Source organism: Myotis yumanensis, unplaced genomic scaffold, assembly GCF_028538775.1.
Source record: "Myotis yumanensis isolate MYYU_CA2020_CCGP unplaced genomic scaffold, mMyoYum1.0.hap1 SCAF_1, whole genome shotgun sequence".
Lineage (NCBI taxonomy): Eukaryota > Metazoa > Chordata > Mammalia > Chiroptera > Vespertilionidae > Myotis > Myotis yumanensis.
The window spans coordinates 238,215,687-238,231,895 of NW_027223752.1; the positions used below are offsets into that span (position 1 = coordinate 238,215,687).

At 65.6% G+C, this 16,209-nt stretch overlaps 1 protein-coding gene across 3 annotated transcripts in view; it reads left to right on the forward strand.

Moving 5' to 3' along the window:
- The window catches only part of SH3TC1 (SH3 domain and tetratricopeptide repeats 1), a 37,548-nt gene extending 22,065 nt beyond the window's left edge, over positions 1-15,483 (forward strand). For all 3 annotated transcript variants that reach the window (XM_070399878.1, XM_070399885.1, XM_070399870.1), the window contains exons 8-18: positions 171-247; positions 1,038-1,233; positions 2,914-3,047; positions 4,034-4,075; positions 5,916-7,580; positions 10,286-10,466; positions 10,614-10,764; positions 12,129-12,251; positions 12,988-13,138; positions 13,855-14,051; positions 14,527-15,483. In XM_070399878.1, coding sequence (XP_070255979.1) covers positions 171-247; positions 1,038-1,233; positions 2,914-3,047; positions 4,034-4,075; positions 5,916-7,580; positions 10,286-10,466; positions 10,614-10,764; positions 12,129-12,251; positions 12,988-13,138; positions 13,855-14,051; positions 14,527-14,784 — 3,175 coding nt within the window. In that variant the 3' untranslated portion in view covers positions 14,785-15,483. The remainder of the gene's footprint in view (positions 1-170; positions 248-1,037; positions 1,234-2,913; positions 3,048-4,033; positions 4,076-5,915; positions 7,581-10,285; positions 10,467-10,613; positions 10,765-12,128; positions 12,252-12,987; positions 13,139-13,854; positions 14,052-14,526) is intronic.
- The last annotated feature ends 726 nt before the right edge of the window (positions 15,484-16,209 follow it).

Consider the following 16,209-nt stretch of genomic DNA (forward strand, 5'->3'; position numbering starts at 1 on the left):
GGGCAGGGGTGTGTGTGTGTGTGTGTGTGTGTGTGCGTGTGTGTGTGGTGGGGGGCAGGTGATGGGACCTGCCTGAGTCCCGGGGGCTGCTAACTCACCAGTCCCCGCACAGTTTCACTCCCACCCCAAAGCTGAAATCCCACAGCAAAGACCTCCCTCTCCCACTCCAGATGGGCTCTCAGGGTCGCCTGGGACCCCTTCGAGGACTCTGTGGGTGGACCCGTGACACCAGACGTCCAGCTGATGGGTAAATGTCTCCACTGGGGAAGCGGCCGGGGGGGATGGTGGGGGGGAGGAGAGGGGAGGCACCAGCATCTGGAAGCTTCTGCCCCCACATGAAGGCACCCCAAGCCAGAAGACATAGAATTCTCTCCAGTTCACAAGGTGATAACTGAGGCTCGAGGCCTATGGGCTGGTGCAACCCCCCCACCCCCCGCAGCACAGCCAGGCCAGGCTGGTCACTCTGGGTTAAACACCTGAGCCCCGGCACAGGCGGGCTGGAGTGGGCTGGGCGGGGCCGGGGCTAGAGCTGTTATTAACACTAATGAGGAGTGAGGCCAGCTCTTCTTTCGAAAAGCCAGCGCTGCTGGGACCCTGGGCTCCGGCCAGCGCTTTGCTCTGCCCCAAGCTGGCTAGTGTGGGGGCCTGCGTCCCTGTGACATGGACACGAGGCACCGTGGGAGGGGGATGAGAAGGACCCATGTTCACAGCCGCATGCGCCCTGAGTGGGCCCTGGCGGGCCTTGCTGGCGAGGAATGGAGGGAGGGGCCCTGGCCTTGGGGCCGACACCCAGGCCAAGTTTATCCAAGTCTCCAGGCCTCAGTTTCCCAGCGTCAGCGTGAGGACACAGCGCCCGCTCCGAGGACCCCATAGATGCCCAGCCCTCACGTGCGGAAGGGCAGGTGGCCGGGCCTCACCACACGCCGGGCAGGTGCCACATGTCCCACGGCAGGACTGGGGGCGCCTGGCTGCGGCTGCCGTCTGCCCGCCCCCCCCCCAGCCCCCACCCAGCACTGACCCGTGCCCTCCCTCCGCAGCCGTGGGCCTGGCCTCAGCCGTGGCCGGCTGCCAGGGCGCGGGGCCCGAAGAGCTGGCCTTCCACAGCGGCGACCTCATCGAGATCCTGGGCGCGCAGGTGCCCGGCCTGCCCTGGTTCCTGGGCCGGCACGTGGCCTCCCGCCAGGTCGGGTTTGTGCGGACGAGTCTCGTCAGTGTGCAGGGCCACGCGTCTGAGTGAGTGGCTGAGGCCCCGCCCCTCCCTGACCCCGCCCCTCGCCCTGGGAACCCTGCGGCTGCCTACCGGCTGCCTACCTGGCTGCCACCTGCTTCACAGGTGACAAGGCTGGGCTCATCCTGGACCACACCCCCCAGTCTGCTCCCAGCCATGTCCCGGGGCTGGAGCGAATCCAGGCTGCCATCCCCTATCCCCAGGGCCAGTGTCCCTTCCTGTCCGAAGGCGGACGCCAACCACTGAGCCCCGCCGGCCGGGCTGTTCTTGTATCTTAATCCAGAGGTGTGTCGGGCCCGGGACCCGGTCCTGCTTAGCAGGAGACCCTAGGCCAGTGATGGCGAACCTTTTGAGCTTGGCGTGTCAGCATTTTGAAAAACCCTAACTTAACTCTGGTGCCGGGTCACACATAGACATTTTTTGATATTTGCAAACATAGTAAAACAAAGACTTATATTTTTGGTATTTATTTTATATATTTAAATGCCATTTAACAAAGAAAAATCAACCAAAAAAACGAGTTCGCGTGTCACCTCTGACGCGCGTGTCACAGGCTCGCCATCACTGCCCTAGGACTTCCCTCAGTCACTCGACAATCTTACTAAAGTCTGTCCTGCTGCAGAGCCTGGGCTTGACCCCTTGTTTAGCGAACAGCTGGTGCTATTCTTTCCCTCCTAACATTCTGACAGAACTGCAGACTCGGGGAAAGGTCACGTGACAGCATGAGGTCCCCGCACCCTCCCCCCAGATGGCCCGCGTGTCCACGGGACGATGGCTTTCTCCTCTTTTCTCTCCACTTCCCGGCTTCCCTAGGCCCTCTGAGAGGGAATTGAGAACATGATGTTCTTTACTCCGAAACCATTCAGTGTTTTGAAAACCAGACATCCGCTTGCATAACCCCTGTCTGGCTGTCAAGGCCAGGATGAACCCCCACACGTCCTCACACACCCCACTCGGATCCGCCAGTTTCCCATACGCCCCTCTAGCCAGAGAACATTCCAGACCACGTGTTACCAGCTGCCCTGTCTCCTCGTCGAGTCCCCTTCGCCTGCAGTTCCCCGCCTGTCTTGTCTTTTATGACACGGACATTTTGACCTTTATTTTGTCCAATGTCCCACCAGCTGCTCTAAGGTTCCCTTTACCTTCTCAGAACAGCATCCCCTGAGTTTCAAAGTGCATTTCCAAGTTCCATATTCTGCGGGTAACGTAGTCCTGTAAGCAACAGTGGCCTCCTCCTCTCCCCCCGCCCCTCCCTCTGTGTCCTCTGTCTTCCCCCCACCGACCTCACAGAGCACACGCGTGTTTGTGCGGGTTTGTGCGGGGTGCCTGGGAGCACCGTGGGGCTTGTGTGAGGAGCTGAGTGTGTGGAGGGATCCATTCTGCCTGCACCGTCACGCAGGCCTCTGGGGCGGGGGGCGGGGAAGGGGGCACTTGGGGTTGGGCTTTGCAGGCGGCCCAAGAACCCTTCTCCCCAGGCTGCTGTGACCCACTGCGTCTGTCCCAGCTCCTGCTCCAAGCGCCTGCTGCTGGCCAGGCGAGGCTCCCTGGGAGGCAGGACGTTTGGTGTTGTTTGTGATCTGGGGCCTTCACTGCTGGGCACCCAGTAGGTGTGCAGGGAGCGCAGTGGGTCTTCCCGGGCGGCGCCATGGGAGCCTCGGTGTGAAGGGAGGCCTCTGTCTCTCCAGGCTGGACAGCGTGCTTTTCCTCGATGAGGACGAGCAGGCCTTCTTCAGCAGGGAGGGCCGCTTCTCCGAGGAGGACGCCCGGCGGCTGCTGAGCAGGACGTCGGGCGCGGACATCTGCACGGCGTACAGCTTGGGTAGGTGGGTGCGGCCCGGCCCAGGGGCCCGGGGGCTGGGCCCAGGCCGCCGCCTCCCAGACCCGCTGTCCCGGGTCACCTCCCCCGGCACGTGGGCTTCTCCTGAGGCCGTGCAGAGGGAGAGGACGGAGGCGTGTCCCCAGCGACGGAAGGAAACGGACGGGACGAGGCCAGGACAGACTGGCCAGTCGCTGCACTGGTCACGAACGTCACTCACGGCTTCATCCCCCTGGATGGAGATAGACACGCGTGGGTGCACGCCTGCATGGATGCACAGATACACATGCACATGTGCACACACACATGCACATGCATATGCATACACGCCCACATGAAGACATGAACACACACACATACACACACACACACATCTGTCTGCTGCGAACATGTGTGGCAACCTTTCCCACCAGCAGCCGATGAGAACCCCGCCCACTCAGCCCTGCTCCTCTCTGCGCGGCGCTCACACCGGCCTGGGCCTCCGCCAGCCTGGTGGGCCGTCTCTCCTCTTTCCTAGGACCTCACACTGGGGCCCTGGTTCGGGGGAGGCGTCGGGGTCAGCTCTCCCTGCCGGCCGCCCCGTGGTCTCCCAGGGGCTGTCACTTGGCAGGTCTCTGGTCAGCTCTTTCTCAAGTGGTTTCTGTGGCAGCCAGCAAGCTGCTAGTGTACCCACTTCACAGAGGGGAACACTGTGGCTTGGGGAGGCGCTGCCCCTGGGGTGAGGGCAGCGCCCTGTTCCCTGGGAGAGCCCGCAGCCTCGAGGGTGGAAGCCACAGCCCCTCGTGGGAGGCAGCCCTGCAGGGGTGCGGTGGGGGCAGGCCCTGGGAGGCGTGGCTTCCCGGCCCCTCAACGGTGGGCCTGGGCCCCACTGCCCCTCGCCGGCGCTGGAGTTGGGAGTGTCACCATCCGGGGGTCACCACCTCTGCAGGACACGGCCCGGGGTCAGAGGGCACTGGCCGGAGGCTGACCGTTCTCTCCTCCCCTTTCAGACAGACTCGGAGAAACTGAGGCTGAGCCGTCAGAAGAGCAAGGTGGGTTCCTCCACGCGGCACGGGCTCCTCCGGTCACGGCTGGACCCCGGAGCTGACGCGGGCAGAGGCTGCGGAGCTGGGCGCCCGTGGGTGCTGGGCACGGCCCTCACTCCTCCTTGGGGAGGGCTGAGGGAGGAGGTCCTGCCCTGAAGGCTGGAGGAGGTGCTGGTGGAGCATCCTCCACTGTGGCTACAGGTCCCAGCAGACATGCCAGACCCCAAGCCCTGCCCCACCATGCCGGAGCCCATGCCCGGCCCCCTGCGCTGTCCCCTGCTAAGGTGGGTCCCCTCCATGCTCAGCCCCCAACACTGTCCCCAGCTAAGGTGGGTCCCCTCTATGCCCAGCCCCCCCACACTGTCCCCAGCTAAGGTGGGTCCCTCCATGCCCGGCCCTGGGTCCCTTCGCACCACCCGCAGCAGCTGGCGGTCCCACGGGCTCTGCTTAAGGGTGAAGCGGGCGCTGAATTTGGAGCCTTATGTTCAGAAGTAAGTCCCTCGGGGGCCTGCTCCCTCCCGGAGGGGCTGGTCCAGGGAGAAGCCCTCCTCCCTCCTCCCTCCACTTCCTCCCGACAGAGGGTCTGCATGGGAGAGGCACAGATGTAATGCCAAGGCCCCTTTGAGGTCCCCGAGAGCAGGCCCCATTGGAGCACAAACACCGAGGGCCACTTTGGGGTGTCGGTGAGAAAGCCCTCCCCCAGGGCTGTCTCAGGGCGCCCTCCGAGCCTCGGGGGGTGAGGACAGGAAGACGCTGTGGGCTCCCTGCCCAGAGGAGGGGGTTCACACCCCGCGAGCCCCGGGAGCACAGGCCGGGAGGGCTCTGTGGCCTCGCCAACCTGGGTGTTTTCTTAGCAAATCGAATGTCTAGTCGAGTCGGACGCCGGCCAGCGAGCCACACACCCTGCATTGACGCCCGACTGCGCAACCAACAGGCACTGCCAGCCTGGAGCCCTTCACTCGCGGATCCGAGACAGAGGCGTCTTTGCTGCTTCTCTCCTCCCAGCCTTCCCCAACCGTGTTTTCCCAACAGGAAACGGGCGTGTTTGCTCCGCGACTGGACTAGCTTTCGGGCCTGGCTCTTTCCACAGCCAACAGTCCCAGGTCCCCATGTTCTCCAGCCCCCGCCCTTTCTCTCCTTGACCCTCTAGAGACCGTGGCCTCCGCTTCTCAAACCCTTTAGGGCGAAGTGGAGCCTGGGGTGGGGCCTCTCCCACTCTTTCTTGTTGGAAGTCGTCCCAGGAGAGAAAGGGGTCTTCCTCCCCCAGGGCTGGTTCTCTCAGTCCCGTGGCTCTCTCAATTCTGTGGCTGGCTCGGTTATGTGGCTGGCTCTCTCAATTCTGTGGCTGGCTTGGTTCCGTGGCTGGCTCCCTCGGTCCCGTGGCTGGCTCAGTTCCGTGGCTGGCTCTCTCAGTCCCGTGGCTGGCTTTAGAGCTCAGGCTAATCCCTTCCTCTGATTGGCTCTTGATGATGTCACAGGATCGCTGCACCTGACTGGAGACACGTGGGCAGTTGCAGCACTGAATGGGTGTCCCACTGAGTGGCTTTGAAGGGAAAGGGGTCTCTGTGTGGTCACAGAGCGAGGACACTAGTCTCCTGCCACTGCTTTCAAACAGGGAAGAATAAGAAAAGGCCAGACTGACCTGTGTTCTCCCTGTAACCATACGACTGTGCTCCCACTGTGCGCTGAGCTCCCACTGTGCTCCCACTGTGTGCTGGGCGTTGGGCATTCCCTGGGGAAGCAGTATCTGCCAAACGCCGCCACAGGGACGCTGCGCCTGGGGAGGGACATCCCTGCCCCATGCTGCCCCAGACTCTAATCCATCTGGTGTTTTGGTAACTTGCAGAAACACCTCTGTCTGGCCTGCACCCGGAGCCACATGAGACCCTGCAGAAGGTGAAGAAGGTTCTAGAACAATGTAAGTCCCACCACAGCTGCCCTGAGGAGCCAGTGTCCTGGGGTCTCCAATCAGCATCCAGTGGAGCAAGCTCACCAGACACCGAGGAGCCCTCCTTCTGCCTGGACGCGGAGGACGACTGGGCCGACCCGGAGGCCCTGGGCTCCCTGTTGCGGTTCCTGGATGCTCCTGGGTACGAGCCCGCCTTCCGTGGCCTGTATGACGCCTCCCTGCCGGGGCTCGGCACCATGTTCTGTGGCTTCGCCGACGAGGAGGAGCTGGCCGGACGCCTGGCCCAGGCCCGGGGGGTGGCCAAGAAGGCAGACCTCCCCATGGCCCTGGCCAGGCTCTGCTTCCTGCTGGGCCGGCTGTGCGTGCGGAGGCTCAAGCTGTCCCAGGCGCGCGTGTACTTCGAGGAGGCCCTGGGGGCCCTGGGCGGCCACTTCGGGGACCTCTTCCTGGTGGTGGCCCTGTATGCCAACCTGGCCACCGTCCACCTGCGGCAGAGCAACAGGGACAAGTGCGGGCAGGTGGTGCCCAAAGCCTGCGCCCTGCTCCTGGGGACGCCGGGCCACGTCTGCAGCACCGAGGCCGAGGCGGAGCTCCTGCGGCTCGCCCTGCGCAGGGCCGTGGGCGCCCGCAGCCCACAGGCCGAGGCCCGCGCCTGCTTCCTGCTGGCCGGGCACCAGGTGCACCTCAAGCAGCCCGAGGCGGCCCTGCCCTTCCTGGAGAGGCTGCTGCTGTTGCACGGGGCCCTGGGGCGCCCGGACGCCGCGTGGCCGGCCGACGGCTACCTGCTCCTGGCCGACATCTACAGCCGGAAGTGCCTGCCGCACCTGGCGCTCAGCTGCGTCCGGGTGGCCTCGCTGCGGGCGCGGGGCTCGCTGGCCAGCTCGCTGCGGAGCGTGGACCTGGTCCTGCGGAACACGCCGCAGCCCCCGCGCCTCCCCTCGCAGATCGCGCACTACCTCCGGCAGGCGCTGGCCGCCCCGGCCCCCGGCCCGGCCCCCGCGTGGCGCGGGCCCCTCTACGCCAGCCTGGCCCAGCTGCACAGCCTCCACCGGCAGCACGGCCGGGCCATCTCCCTCATGACGCGGGCGCTGGAAGCGGACGCCGAGACGGGTGGCCGCCGGGTCGTGGACGACCTGGTGGCCCTGGCCTGGCTGCACGTGCTGCACGGGCAGAGCCCGGTGGCCCTGGGCATCCTGCAGGCGGTCCTGGACGCGGCCGTGGCCGGCGTGGACCAGGAGGGCGTGGTCGCCAACATGATGGCCCTCGCCCTGAAGAGGACGGGCAGGACGCGGCTGGCGGCCGAGGGCTACTTCCGCGCCCTGGGCATCGCCCGGCACCTGGGCCAGCGGCGGAACCAGGCGGTGGCCCTGGCCAACTTCGGGGCGCTGTGCCTGCAGGCGGGGGCCCGCGGGCTGGCCCAGCACTACCTCCTGGAGGCCGTGAGGCTCTTCTCAGGGCTGCCCAGCGGGGAGTGCGGCCGGGACTTCACCCACGTGCTCCTGCAGCTGGGCCACCTGTACACGCGCCGGGCCCTCGCCCAGCGGGGCAAGTGCTACTACGAGTGGGCCTTCCTGGTCGCCGCGGAGACGGGCAACCTGGAGAGTAAGTGCCGCCCAGCCCCGCTCTCACTTCCTGGAAAGAGCGTGTTCTCTTTCCATCTCCGGCCAGAGCACCTGGGGTGTGAGAGTCACAGGCGGGCGGTGGTTTTTCCGCCGCCGACAACGCTGAGTAATGGAAACCACGAGCTGTTTGCTGGCGCCGAGGCCGCTCCCACACTGGGCCGGACAGGCAGGGCCCCCGGCTCGTCTCTGTCTGCCTGGGGTGTGGAGCCCTGGCAGGCCCATAGCCCGAGCATCCCCACCGTCGTGGGCATAGCCCAGGCCGGGCCGGAGGGGCTGGGCACAGAGGAGCCCGGGGCCTTGAACGTGGGTGATTTAGCCAGTGGCTTCCTCTAGGCATCCGCCAGCCCTGCCCGCCAGACGCCTCCCCGGTGGCGGGCGGTTCCCAGGGCTGAGGAGCCACTGGCTGTATTAACAGCCCCTCGCTGTGCAAATACACCGGGCTCTGTGCCGGCTCCACCTGCCAACGTGACCTGAGTGGGTCTTGTGGGAAGCAGTGACCAGCTCACAAAGTGGTCCTCGGGGTGGTGGGGGCAGCTCCTGGCCCCGACGCGGGGGCCAGGGGAGTCTGTGTGGTCTGGGACCCGAGGGTCAGGAGGGTTTAGCCAGGCATTAGGTGGGCGGCGGGCAGAGCTGGCAGCAGGCGCGGCTTATACGAAGGCCCTGGGTAGGTGAGCTGGGCCGTGCATTGAGGTGCAAGGTCTGGGTGGGATGGGTGGTGGGTGTTGAGAACCTCGATCGGGGCCAGGCAGGGCAGGGGAACCCACGCTGCTTGTGGCATTTTCCCTGAGGGCACTGGGGAGCCACCGCGGGCCGTAGCACCCTCACCGAGGCCGGCAGGGGGCCCTCTGAACCTCAGGGAAGAACCAAGGGGGGGCGGGTCTGGGGACTTGTGGCCTCAGACAGGTCGGGCTGCGCTTGCCAGGGGCCCCCGTGGGCCTCCCAGAAACCTCCTGTGGGCCCCCAGGGCACTCGGGGATTCAGAGTTGGGGGACCTGGGGATCATGTTGTTACCCCCAAACTGAATAGCGAGGAGACCCAGGCCTGGGGTGATACCCAGGGCCACCCAGTGCTCACTCGGGGCCCCTTTTTAGGCTGTTCCAGCCGTCTGTGTCCTTCGGGCCTTTGCCCATCTCCACCTTCACTCCTTTCTCCTGGTCAGTCTGCGAAAGCTGTGTCCGCACGGTTATCTTGTCAAGGAACGGCCTTTGGCTTCACTGACTTTCCTGCTGCGTTGCTGGTGTCTGTCTTTTTTACCGGCTCCCGGGTCTTCACTTTCCTTTTGCTCGCTCTGCCTCTGGTTCGCTCCTCCTCTTCTAGCTCCTCGGAGTGGAAGCTGAGAGGCTGTTACTGGAGATGTTCTTCTCTCTAAAGACACTTACCGGCGTAAGCCCCCGTGGGCTGCTCTCGCCGCGTCCTGTGTGGGCGCCTCGCGCTCTGTCTCTGCTCCTCTCCGCACGTCTCCCCGTCTCCGGCCCCGAGCTTCCTGGGCCCCTGGGTGCTGAGGAGTTCGCTCACTTCCACGTATCTGTGAATTTCCCAAACTTCCTTCTGTTTGTTTATTTATTTATTTATTTATTCTAAATATATTTTCATTGATTTCAGAGAGGAAAGGAGAGGGAGAGAGAGATAGAAACATCCATGATGAGAGAGGATCACTGATCGGCTGCCTCCTGCACGCCCCCCACTGGGGATCCAGCCCGCAACCTGGGCATGTGCCCTGACTGGAATCAAACCCGGACCCTTCAGTCCGCAGGCCGACGCTCTATCCACTGAGCCACACCATCCAGGGCTGTTTATTACTTTTTACTTTATTTTTATTGTTGACAGATGTCCCCCATTTCCCTCCCCCTTTGCCCGCCTCCACCCAGCCCCCCTCTCCCTGCCCCCCCCCCCGAATCTGGCCATCACCACGCTATTGTCTGTGTGTCCAAGGGCTGTGCATATAGGTTCTTCAGGTCATTTTTTTCAAAATATGTTTTTCTATGTTTCAGAGAGAGGAAGGGAGAGAGAGAGAGAGAGAGAGAGAGAGAGAGAGAAACATCAATGATGAGAGAGAAACGCGGATTGGCTGCCCCCTGCTGGGGATGGAGCCCACAAGCAGGGCATGCGCCCTGACCGGGAGTTGAACCATGTCCTCCTGGTCATGGGTTGATGATCAGCCACTGGGCCCCGCCGGCCGGGCTTCGGGTCATGTTTACAGGGAAAGCTCTCGCTGCCCCAGGCCCCCTCTCAGAGGGTGAGGCAGGCGGTGGCCGGGAGCCAACTTCCTGAGGGAGCTTTGGATCCGGATGCCGGCCGCTGGATCTGAACCCCATCTCCACTGCCTGTCCGGACTCAGCCTTGGACTCAGAGTGCCACCTGCAACACAGGGGTGCAGGTGCCCAGCCTCGCCAGCTCAGTGTGACGAGCTGTCGGCCGGGAGGAGTGGTCGGTGCCGCGGGAGGGCCTGGCCAGGACCCCAGCCCAGGGCTTATAAAAACGGGGGCGCTGTCTCTCGAGCATCCGTGGCTGCCCTGCCTGGCCCCAGTGTGTGACCTTGAATAGGGTTCTCGGCCTGGGTGGGCTCAGTGTCCGATCTGCGGTGACCCCCGCAGAGGGCGGGAGAGGCGGGCACACAGCAGGGGCCTGCGAGCCCCCAAACCCGCTGCAGCCAGTGCCGCAGCCTCTCCCTGTCTCCCCGCCCAGGCCAGCTGCGTGCCGTCCAGCGGCTGTGCCACTTCTACAGCTCGGTCAGGCCCCGCAGGGCCCAGTGCGTCATCTACCACGAGTTCCAGCTCGAGCTGGCCCGCCGGGCGGCCGACAAGGAGCTGGAGGGGCAGCTCCTGGAGACCATCAGCCGGCTCTACCTGTCCCTGGGCACCGAGCGGTGAGGCTCCGCGGGCGCTGGGGCGGCCGGGACCAGAGGCTGCGCCAGCCTCCCGGGGGGCCCTCCCGGGAACCCTCCTTCCTTGGCGCCCCGGGGAGGACTCGCCAGCCGCCCGGGTGTCACTCTGACCGTTGCTTCCGCTTCCAGGGCCTACAGATCGGCGCTGGACTACACCAAGCGCAGCCTGGGCATCTTCATCGACCTCCAGGAGAAGGAGAAGGAGGCGCACGCCTGGCTGCAGGCGGGAAAGATCTACTACCTGCTCCAGCAGAACGAGCTGGTGGACCTGTACATCCAGGTGGGCGGGGCGGGCACCTGTGCCTCCAGGGGGCGGGGCAGGCACCTGTACATCCAGGTGGGCGGGGTGGGTACCTGTACATCCAGGTGGGCGGGGCGGGCACCTGTGCCTCCAGATGGGCAGGGCCAGGCACCTGTGCCTCCAGATGGGCGGGGCCAGGCACATGTGCCTCCAGGGGGCAGGGCAGGCACCTGTACCTCCAGGTGGGCGGGGCGGGCACCTGTGCCTCCAGGGGGGCGTGTGGGTCTACGTACTCACTCACTCACTCACTCATCCCTAAGCCACTGCTGAGCTGCGTGCCAGGTGCCCGTGCCGTCTCCCCACACCCCTGACCCCGCTGCCAGCATCTCCCAGCATCTCAGCTCCCAGGGGCAGAGCCCCCACCAGGCTGGCGCACAGCACGTGCTGAGTCACGTGCACACTGTGCCCACGCAGCGGCACACGGGAGACCTTGCCCCAGCAGCACAGGCACGTGTGCTTTAAACAGGACGCGATGGGGGCGAACCGGGAGGCTCCTGGTCCTTGCGAGGCTGTTCCTTTCTGAGCACCGGCCGCACCTCCCTGGCCAGGGGCCGAGGCTCCCGGGTGAGGGGCTGCGGCTGAGGGGCTGTGGCAGGGTGGGGGTGCAGAGGAGCGGGAGGGCAGGCTCCTGCCCACCTGGGTCACTGAGGCTGTGTGAGCGGCAGCGAGGGGGGCCGTGCCCACCAGGAGGGGCGTTCGGGCAGCAGGACGCAGGCGCCAAGGCCCAGAAGTGCACAGATTTTGGGGCTGCGAGCAATTGGGTACAGCCGGGCTGCAGGCAGGGGCTAGTCCATCATTCACTCAGCAGTATTTATTGAGCACCTACTGTGCGCCAGGTACTGTGCCAGGCCCCAGACCCAGCAGAGAAGCCGACAGCCTTAGTCCTCTGGTGGGAGAGGTGGGCAGACGTGTGCCATCAGGGGTGCGAAGGAGACAGAGGGAAAGTAGTGGGGTGAAGGGGCAGGTGTGCGAGCCCCGTGGGGGCAGGTGTGCGAGCCCCGTGAGGCCAGGGCGGAGGACGCATGGCCCAGGCGTGGCGTGGATTCAGGGCCGCTCTGACTGTGCCCAGCTCCTCAGCAGTCCCTACCTGCGGCTCCGAGCCTTCACTGACAGCCTTCCCAAGGGACACGGCTGGAATGATCATCCTCCCCCAGTGGGAGACAAGGACCCCTAAATGCACAGGACCGGTCCCTCCTGGGGTGTGAGAGGGACGAGGCCTAATGCACTCGTTTGGCAGCTCGAGGGCCCCAGGGTGGCCGGGACTTGCTGTGAGGTCCCCGCTGGTGGGACGGCCACCTGCCCCGCTGGAACGCTGTGGGTCTCACAGGCCCGCATCCCCGCAGGTGGCCCAGAACGCGGCCCTGTACACGGGGGACCCCAACCTGGGGCTGGAGCTGTTCGAGGCAGCCGGAGACATCTTCTTCAATGGGGCCTGGGAGCGGGAGAAAGCTGTGTCCTTCTACAGGGTGAGGCCCGGGCAGGGCGGGGGGCCTCAGTGGTGTCCCTGGGTGGGCGGAGGCGCAGGCACAGCGGGAGCAGCCTCCCAGGAGGCGGATCACCCTCTGCATGGTCTGTGATAGTCATGACCCCACCCCCACCCCAACCTAGAGGGACAGAGAAGGGATGCACTGTCCAAGGGTCACAGGCAGCTCCCAGCTCGCAGCATGCATCCCTGTCATCTCCAACAACCCAGAGTGCACCTGTGCCCATTTTACAGATGAGGAAACTGAGGCTCAGAGGGGAGCACAGGAGTGTGCCACAGGACACGGCATATCAGTGGGAGGATCGGGCCCAGGGCCCAGGCTGCACGGGCCCCCCAGGGAGGGCGGCTTCTCCCCTCCTGTCTGCCCAGCTCCTGGTGTGCGGCCCAGCCACGGGTTCAGGTGGACGTGGCATTTGCAGAGCCCCGAGGGGTGTTGGGTGCTCCTGGTCAGGCCCTCGGGGCCCAGGAGGGGAGGGGAGAGCTGAGGTTATGCCGTGTAGACAGATGGGCTGCAGACCACAACCCAGCTGCTCACGGCCAGTGGCCTGGGGTGTCAGGGCCTCTGGGAGCTGGCCTTTCTCTCGGGGGACAGAGCTGCATAAGGACCCCGGGGCAGTGGGCGGGCAGCTCCCAGGGCGGGGGCGGGGGCACTGAGAAGGGTCCTGGGTGTGGGCAAGCCGAGGCGGGAGGAGTCCTGACCCACTTACCTGCTTGGGCAGGACCGGGCGCTGCCCCTGGCCGTGACCACAGGGAAGCAGGAGGCGGAGCTTCGGCTGTGCAACAAGCTGGTGGCGCTGCTGGCGGAGCTGGGCCTGCAGCAGGAGGGCCTGGAGTTCGCCCACATGGCCCTGGCTCTCAGCATCACCCTGGGTGAGCCCCGCACCCCTGGCCCGGGCCTCCGCCTCGGTCCCTCGCCACGCGCGAGGCCAGCTATCCCGGATGCTCCGGCTTCTCACCGGTCCCTGGCGGTGCCCGCCGCATGCCGCCCCTTCCCTGCACTCGGCCAGCCCCGCTGTGCTCGGCTCCTGGAACCTCAGGCCCTTTCCAGGCTCTGGTCCCTCGGTGCCGGGCGTCCCTGTGTCCGGTCACCTAAGTGAGCTGTCCCAGGCCCCGGTCTCCCCCTGATGGAAGCCCCGAGAGGGCCAGGTGCGCAGTGGGTGTGAAACGGGGTCCCATGCTGGCCCCACAGCGCCCCCCTGGGGGAGGGACCCGGGCACAGCCTGGTCTGATGACACCCTTGGGATGGGGCGGGGCCACTGCTGATACCCAGGAGGGTCAGAGGTCATGTCTGAGGTTGCCCGGAGTCCGGGGTCTGCGACCTGACCTTTGGGGTCTCCTAGTCAAAATAGCAACCCAGGCACCCCAGGCGGCTATGTCAGGCTCGGACGGGGGCCTCCAAACCCCCCGCTTGGCCACATCCCCAAGGCGGGCTGGGAACAGGCGCCATTGGGCCCACTTCACAGATGGGAAGAGTGAGTCTCCGGATGGGAGGTGACGGGCGGGAGCTCTGAGGCGGCTCTGACCGGCCTGGGCCGCCGCCCCACGCAGCCTGTCCTCACGCACGGCCCTCCCGGTGTGTCCCCCAGGAGACCGTCTGAATGAGCGCGTGGCCTACCACCGGCTGGCCGCCCTGCACCAGCGGCTGGGCCACGGCGAGCTGGCCGAGCACTTCTACCTCAAGGCGCTCTCGCTCTGCAGCTCGCCGCTCGAGTTCGCCGAGGAGACGCTGTACTACATGAAGGTGTACCTGGTGCTGGGCGACATCACCTTCTATGGCCTGAAGGTGGGCGCCGGGCGGGGCTGCGGGGCTCGGGGTGGGGGCCACTCAGACCCCCGAGGCCTGGGCCAGGTGCTCAGTCCCAGGGAGTCCAGGCCCTGGAAGCTCCCGGCCCGGCCGTGAGGAGCAGGCGGGGCTCAGCAGACGCCTCAGCCATGAGGTCAGCCACGCCCTTCAGAGCTCGGGTCAGTGGAGGCTGTCGTGTGAACAGATGACGGCGGCCTTTGCTTTGCATAAAGGACCAGATGGAGTACAGTCAGGGGGGCCTCCTGGAGGAGGTGACTGCGAGGAGCTCGGGGTAGCCACAGAAATGTGGGAGGGGAAAAGGGTCTTTGGGGAGCGAACGAGGGGCTCACCACTACCCCATGATGCAAATCCTGGCCCCTCTTCCGGGAAGCCTGCCAGTCTGTGCAGAGCTCCCCCTGGTCTCTGAGGACCCTTGAGCCCTCACGTCCCTGCAAATGTCCCATCTCCCGGCCAGGACCCCTTCGACGCGGCCGGGTACTACCAGCTGGCGCTGGCGGCCGCCGTGGACTTGGGCAACAAAAAGGCCCAGATGAAGATCTACACGCGCCTGGCCACCATCTACCACAACTTCCTGCTGGACCGCGAGAAGTCCCTCTTCTTCTACCAGAAGGCCCGCACCTTCGCCTCCGAGCTCAACCTCCGCAGGGTCAGCCTGGCCCCGCAGCGGTGCTGGGGGCGCGCACCCTGGCTGGCCTCCGGCCACCCGCCCTGACTGGCCCCGAGGCAGGCCCGTGCTGGCGGGGTGCGTCCTGGCGGCGCGTTTTCCGGGGAACAAAGGAGGCGGCCAATCGGCAATAAATGTTCCGCAGGCCCCTCCTCAAGCCTGCAGGCCCCTCCCTGCGGCCTCCTGGGGAGGGCCCAGGGCCTGGCCCGTCCTGGGGGCCACCTGCGGCTGCACCCCATCCTCAGGCCTAAGTGGGTCGTCTGTGAGCCCGGCAGACCCAGGCGGGTCCCCTGCCAGCCTCGCACGGCGGCGGCGTGGCCTTGGGCAAGTTCCTCCCGGCTCCCCTCCCGGAGCCCCACTGTGTGTCCGCACGGTGCTCCGCCGTGAATCTTAAGCCTCCTGTGAGCTCGGACTGCGGAGCTCCCCTTTGACAGCTGAAGAAATAGAGGACCAGAGAGGCTAGGAGCTTTGCCCGCTGCCACACAGCAGATACGGAGGGAGGGCCATGTGGGGTCCGCTGCTGGGCCGCCCACCCCTGCCCTGCCCAGCTGCTCCCCCCACAGGCCGCCAGGGCAGGAACCCAGGCATCCCCTTGAAATCCTCTCCCCGACTCACAGGCAGGGAACCGAGGCTCAGGGAGGGGTGCCCGGAGCTTCTCGCCGCACGGCTCTATTCCAGCCCCTCTTCTTTCTTGAACTTATTTTGTTAACGAGGAGAAATTACATAATATAAATGTAACGATTTCAAGTGGCCTGTCAGTGGGTTTTTGTCGTTCACGATGCCGTGCAGCCACCGCCTCTGTTTCTCACCATCCGCCCGAGGAAACCCGTACCCCTGGACCCCTCTCCCAGGCCCCTCATTGAACAAAAGGGGAACCCGAGGCCTGGGGAGGGACTCACCGGGGAGCAGAGCACGAGTCTGGGCATGGCTCTGCACCCACGACGGTGGCAGAGCGGGAGGCCCCAGGGCAGGAGGGAAGAGCCACCAGGCTTCCTTCCTCGGCTCCTGGAGCCCAGAACCTGCCCCCAGGCCTCTCCCACCAGGGGGCAACAGAGAGCTTTGCAGAACCCAGGCCAGGGTGAGGGCATGGGGCCCAGCAGAGCTGTTGACAAACCTTCTAGGCTTGACCTCGATCTGCCTTCTCAGGGCTGGTTTGAAAGCGGGGAGGAGGCCACACAGTAATTGAAACCAGGAAGCCCTGGGCAGCGCCCGTCACAGTTGCACGGGTCTCTGAGTCCGGCCGCCAGGCAGCGCCAGGCCGGGCCTGCAGCCACTGGGAGCACTGGCGTGGGACCCAGGCCGTCCGCAATCAGCCTGCCTCGGACCACGGGGCCTCGGAAGCCGGGCCCCCAAGTCCGTCCACAGACTTTCGTCCCCCTGCCATGGGGGCACCGGCCGACAGGGACCCCTGGCTCTCGGCAGCAGACCTGGAGGTGCAGAGGGAGGCTCGGCCGTGCTCCCCCTGGGCTCAGA